The sequence below is a fragment of the Limulus polyphemus genome, unplaced genomic scaffold (assembly GCF_000517525.1).
Source record: "Limulus polyphemus unplaced genomic scaffold, Limulus_polyphemus-2.1.2 Scaffold4015, whole genome shotgun sequence".
Lineage (NCBI taxonomy): Eukaryota > Metazoa > Arthropoda > Merostomata > Xiphosura > Limulidae > Limulus > Limulus polyphemus.
The window spans coordinates 68,434-74,491 of record NW_013669625.1 but is presented as its reverse complement, the minus strand read 5'-3'; the positions used below and the strand labels follow the sequence as shown (position 1 = coordinate 74,491).

The 6,058-nt window shown below is 32.0% G+C and overlaps 1 protein-coding gene across 1 annotated transcript in view; it reads right to left on the bottom strand.

The window, feature by feature from the left end:
• The window catches only part of LOC106470454 (arf-GAP with dual PH domain-containing protein 1-like), a 20,686-nt gene extending 17,994 nt beyond the window's left edge, over positions 1 to 2,692 (bottom strand). The window contains exon 1 of the mRNA XM_013931014.2: positions 2,315 to 2,692. Coding sequence (XP_013786468.1) covers positions 2,315 to 2,567 — 253 coding nt within the window. The 5' untranslated portion in view covers positions 2,568 to 2,692. The remainder of the gene's footprint in view (positions 1 to 2,314) is intronic.
• Positions 2,693 to 6,058: the final 3,366 nt, after the last annotated feature.

The following is a 6,058-nucleotide window of genomic DNA, read 5'->3' as shown; positions in this document are numbered from 1 at the left end:
AGATAAGCCCGAATAAGCAATATGGATCAACTTCCGTAGCCATCTGGTTAAAGTAACAGGTGATAAATCCCTGGACACTGCAGGATCCCAATGAATAAAAAGTCTGTTCCTAGAGTCTCGAAATGGTTCTGTACGACCCACATAACATCTGAGCACCCTGATGGGACATAACAACATCGGGGTCTGATCTACTATAAAGATGATAAATGCCAGATAAATGAATAGGATAAAAAAAAATTGTTTCCTTCTCTGGCAGAGTTTTTGGAATAAATAATTGGTCGGGATAGAGCATAACATAGATAGAATGATAGATTCCGCTGAACCTGAATGGCAATTAAATCAGAATGACGCTGTCCAGAAGCTAACAGCAATAAAAAATAAACTGTGAGGGAAAGGTGATATAATGAACAGGAGGCCATGGGTTCGAAAGGATGACATGATAAAGCATGTAAAACAACCCTAAAGTCCCAAATGACAGCATAAACAGGTAATATATGTGTGATTTTAAATAGCAATATTAACAGAAATGACAGCATGAACAGGTAATATATGTGTAATTTTAAATAGCAATATTAACAGAAATGACAGCATGAACAGGTAATATATGCGTGTGATTTTACATACTTTAACTTTATCTCTACTAAGTGTGTTTTTAATACACTTTGTATAAATATCGTTACTACATTCCCTTCATCAATCTGACGATGCTTCTGAAGTAGACAAAACTAGTCATTAAATTTGAATATGTTCTTTTGTATGTGCGATTAATTAATGACTTAATCACAGACAGTGTAATCCTGTTTCATTACACATAGATGATCAGAGAATGGGCACTAAGTAGTCATAATACTGACTGACCGATAAGAATATATGGTCATACAACATACATTATACTTTTCTCACTCATTTGAAAAGCATTATAGATCACTTCAAGATGATTACTAAACAGCATTATTAGGGAAAGAGACTCAGTTAAAGTGATTCTGGTTCCTCCACAATAAAGAAAATATACCAGAAAAGGCATATAAAAAACAAAGGAACCAATAAGGTGATCGATTTACCATGTACCTACTGAAAACACTGGATAAGTTAAGACAAAGAAGCAATAGTTTGATTGGTGGATACCACCCTCCTCCACAATAAACTCCAATTAGCTTATTACCATATCCTGTAATGAAATCCATAGCTATGATAATTGAAAAACTTTTCATCCTTAATTTCTGATATCATGTCAACAAAACAAAGAGTCACTTGTCAGCCTAAATATGGATTCCAAGAGTACCATTCCATCTTCCAAACTACCAATAACTATTTATTCTTATGTACTTCAAATTTTAAGAAACTGGGATGATATTTGCAAAGAAACTATAATTACACATAACACATATCAGAAAATGGGATTCAAGCCAGCTGCCGGGGATTTTATTCACTATTCCATAACCTGGGTTAAGATCTATTTATCTTCTCTTTAGAAAAGAATGATAAGACTCAATCGTATTCAAATTTACAAAATTATCTTCATCAGGTCGTTTTAAAATGAAGGCCTGCCAGTGGTCAATAAAAAAAAAATATGAGTAAAAAACAATAACAACATTGAAAGATACTTGTGTCTGCTGTCCCATAAACATTTAGAAACGATTGTCATGTTATTCAATTAAATGTTCTGTTAATATTATTGAAGTATTCTTCCTATGGTGAAATTTTTTGACAGACTTACAAATGCATAGAATATTATTGGCCTAACTTTTTTACAATCTAACCCCCCTTAAAAAAGAAAAGAACTTTGATCCATTTGATAACTAGGATAAAAACCCTTTGAATTATTTGTGCTATATTCTGAATATGATACAAATAGCTAGTACATAAGGAAAAGTTTCAGATTTACAAGACTAGTATTAGGCTTAACTTTTCTAACAGGGTGATTGACTAACTAATGGAAAGTTACTGTCACTGCAGTAGTGGAGGCCTATAACATTAACAGTAATTTAACTCCTTTTAAAGTTTAATAAGGTAATTATGATTTCGTGAAAATAAAGGGCTGGTTTCAATGTTTACTTTTCCCTAGGGTAAATGTGCAAGACAACCTTTAATAAGTTAAAGTACCAAATGGTCCCGTGTTACGTTGCAACTTAAGTCTGAACTAAAGTTAAACATAGAGTGTGCTATTTACCAACATTACTCCCGAATTTTGGAATATTAATATTCTTAGTCTTAAGTTCTAGTTTTTATAAATTGCAATCAGTAAATACAACATGATTTGGTTTATCTACAGTATATACAGGTTGGTTTTCCTTAATTAATTTATTAATCCCACCTGAGGCTCCGCAGTCCACACAAGTATTGTTTCCTGGCCGTTTCAACAACTCAAACAATCTTTTCCTGTTCACGTCGGCCATCTTTGGCTTTGAGTCCTTTGACACTATTTTCGTTTTCGGAATCACAAAGAAAAGTTGTTTACGATTATTCACTACACCAGAGGGCAACAGTCCCATCGTTTCTGATTTGCTGATGAAGCACGGGTAACAACAACATAATGTTTGCATTATTGTTTTCTTTTTAGATGGCATCAGTACTTCAATTTGTGGATAATGTAAAAGACGAAAATAAAAATAATGTTATTATAACAGAATAATAAACTTACTCTTCTAAATGATCACTAAAACAAGATTTTCGATAGCTTATTATATCAAACAGGTGATGTTTAAGATTTTGCTCGTGAATTTCTAAGACAAAAGTCCAACACAAAAAGTATACACATTTCCCATACATATGTAAGTAAAATAGGAAGGAAATCCCATGTGGGAGCAGTCTCTTCCTTTTGATTTATTCTTTTTTTCTAGATCATTATATTTTCAGTTGTTCTGACACATATTCATCAGAGTTGTTATACGCATTTTGAGATTAGAAATCTACGCATTTTCACATTAATAAAAACCAAACCGCACTTTGTACCAGAACTAAACTATATTTCAATTATAATTTATGTTTAAGAAATATATTAGATAAACTTCACCTACACACTAAATTTTTACATAAGCTTGGTATTTAAGCTTATGTATTCGTCTTAGTGATTTGGCCACTGATTGATACAACCCATAATCCTCTGATACTGTGTTATTATCTTACAAATAGTTTGGTTTTGTCTGTCTTAATTATTTGTCCAAAGCTACACAAAGACTATCTGTGCTAACCGTTTTTAATTTTGAACTAACAGTATAGAAGAAAGGCAGCTAGTGATTTAGCCCATCGCCTTATCTTGGGTTACTCTAATAGAATGGTGTTAGGTCATGACGAAGGTGATCCCAGCCAAAATTATCTTACAGATATCACGTTAAGTCATGACGAAGGTGATCCCAGCCAAGATCATCCTACATATATCATGTTAGGTCTTGACGAAGGTAATCCCAGCCAAGTTCACCATTCACATATCTAGACCATGTCGAAGGTATCTGGTTGTATTTGAGGAGTGTACTAATTATATTGAATAAAAAACATAATTCGACCTGTATTTCAAGGAAGAGCTAGATGGTTAAATTTATTAGATTTTGTTGGTACCCCACTCTGGTGGAGAAAGGTGAATTTATTCAAAAATTATCAAACGTTCTGTTGCCTATATCTGACGGATTCAAATGTGCAAAGAAATCTGCTTTCTACTTCTTTATGCTGTTTTAGTTATTCCGAATAAAAAGAAAATCACAAATTATTTTGTTTGTTTCTGTTTTATTAATTCACAACCAATATGTCACCCTTTGTTCTACAAAAATGACGAAGCAATAAAAGGAAAATTCCCATGAAAAAGAGTTGAAACAAAATCATTAACACACAAATTAATTAAATGGATAAGAAGGATAAGGACACTAATAATACACCCGTTAACTATAATACTCAGAACGTACAAAACACTTGGGAGACCAATCGCAGTTTAATAAAAATTTTCTCATAATCAATAAAAAAATTTCACAACCACCTATTTGCCTTGAAAATACGAAATTATTAAAACATAAGTAGACATAATTTATAGGAAAGGATATATATATGTGTGTGTCTAACATTAATAACTATCAACAAACCTTGAAGAGTATGTTAAACAAAAGACTACAACTATAAATGGAAAAGTGAGTGAGAAAATTAGAGCATTAACTGTACTGTTAAGACAGCGGAATGCTGGATGCTGGGAGCATGCGCGATGGAGTTTCTCGAAGGATCATGAATTTGCGCGGTAACTCTAGTCCGATTGAGATGCCCTCTTTTTTAATATATAAGCCTGGCGAGAAAAACTGGCGTGTGGGCAGATAGATAATTGTAAAGTGTGTGAATCACTGTGATTTATAGCATGTGTTATAAAAGTTGTTAAGTTTAGAGTGACGAGGTATGTACTCACTGTAAAGTTACTGTGTATTAAAAGTTTGTATCGAGGAAGAATAAACTTGGTTAACCAAGAAAGGACTTGTATCGCTGAAGTTTCTCGGAAACAATTTATACGGGAAATTAACAAACAAGCAGATACGTGACAGTACTTTATCATGTCAAGTTTACTACATTAAACTCACAAGTTTTATGTTTATACTTTTGCATAATCTAAATAATTAAACACAATGAAGACTTTGCTTTGAAATCTTTTAAAGTATTTTATTGAAGCTATTAGTGTAAGAAAACATTTTTTGTACATGCCACATAACATTTTAATTAAAATTTTCGCTAAAGAAAACTTAAGTTACTCACTTTGAATAACCAAAAGTTTGGGATGATATAAATGTAATTCTCTGGTCTTTTAACCATATTAACATAAGTATATATATTGTTACTTTGGTACTTTACATAAAGTAGAAAGATACATTATGTAACTTTGTAGAATGGACGGCTACTGCCTGTTGTACAGACACAAGTGAAGACAAAAGGCTGAAGACTTTCGAAACGTCTTCCTCTACATTTGTGTCTCTATAATAGGCAGTTGCTGTCCATTCTACAAAGTTTCATCATGAATACTCTGCCTAAACAATCTATCAAAGAATAGAAAGATACATTAGCTTAATTCATTTTAAATGTTTTAGGCATAACATATTGTTTATGAATATTCTTACAGTAAATATGACAATTGTTTATACGATTATTCTGGATTTGTCGTTTACATTTATGTCTATATTTATAATTATTTTTATTGTTATTTTTACATATTTCTTATTACGTTTGATGTCTCTTATCTTACCTACATAATGGTAGATAATGTTTTGTCAGTATAAATATGTGAACTTAAATATTAATACATTAAAACTCTCAAATTTCGTGGTTTACAAAATGTTTCTGTGTGAGTGTCGAAAATGCTTTCAATAGGAAATTAACATATAGAAACAGTGAAATAGTTGGTTAGTTGTTGGTTTTTTGGAAAAAAACAGATGGTTTTAAAATAAGACCAGCGTTAGACTATTGACGTCTGAGTAACTAAGTTAATCTTCACCAAATTGAATTATCTGAACACAATTTTATTTCAACTTTCTCTCCTTCGGTAATGGCCTCCCAGTGGCACAGCGGCATGTCTGTGGACTAACAATGCTAGAAACCGGGTTTCGAAACTCATGGTAGGCAGAGCACAGATAGCCCATTGTGTAGCTTTGTGCATAATTATAAACAAACGAACCTTCAGTAACGTGAATAGAAAATTAATTAACTTATTCTCTTTCATCATGCAAATTACAATGAAGAATGAATTGACGACTTTTTTTTATACCTTCGATTTGTCTTATTTTGGCAATACAAACAATGCTTGAAATAGTTTTATACTAATCAAAATGTTAATGATTTCTCTGGTCCAATGGTTTTTATACCAATCAAAATGTTAATGATTTCTCTGGTCCAATGGTTTTTATACCAATCAAAATGTTAATGATTTCCCTGGTCCAATGGTTTTTATACCAATCAAAATGTTAATGATTTCCCTGGTCCAATGGTTTTATACCAATCAAAATGTTAATGAATTCTCTGGTCCAATGGTTTTATAACAATAAAAATGTTAATGAATTCTCTGGTCCAATGGTTTTATAACAATAAAAATGTTAATGAA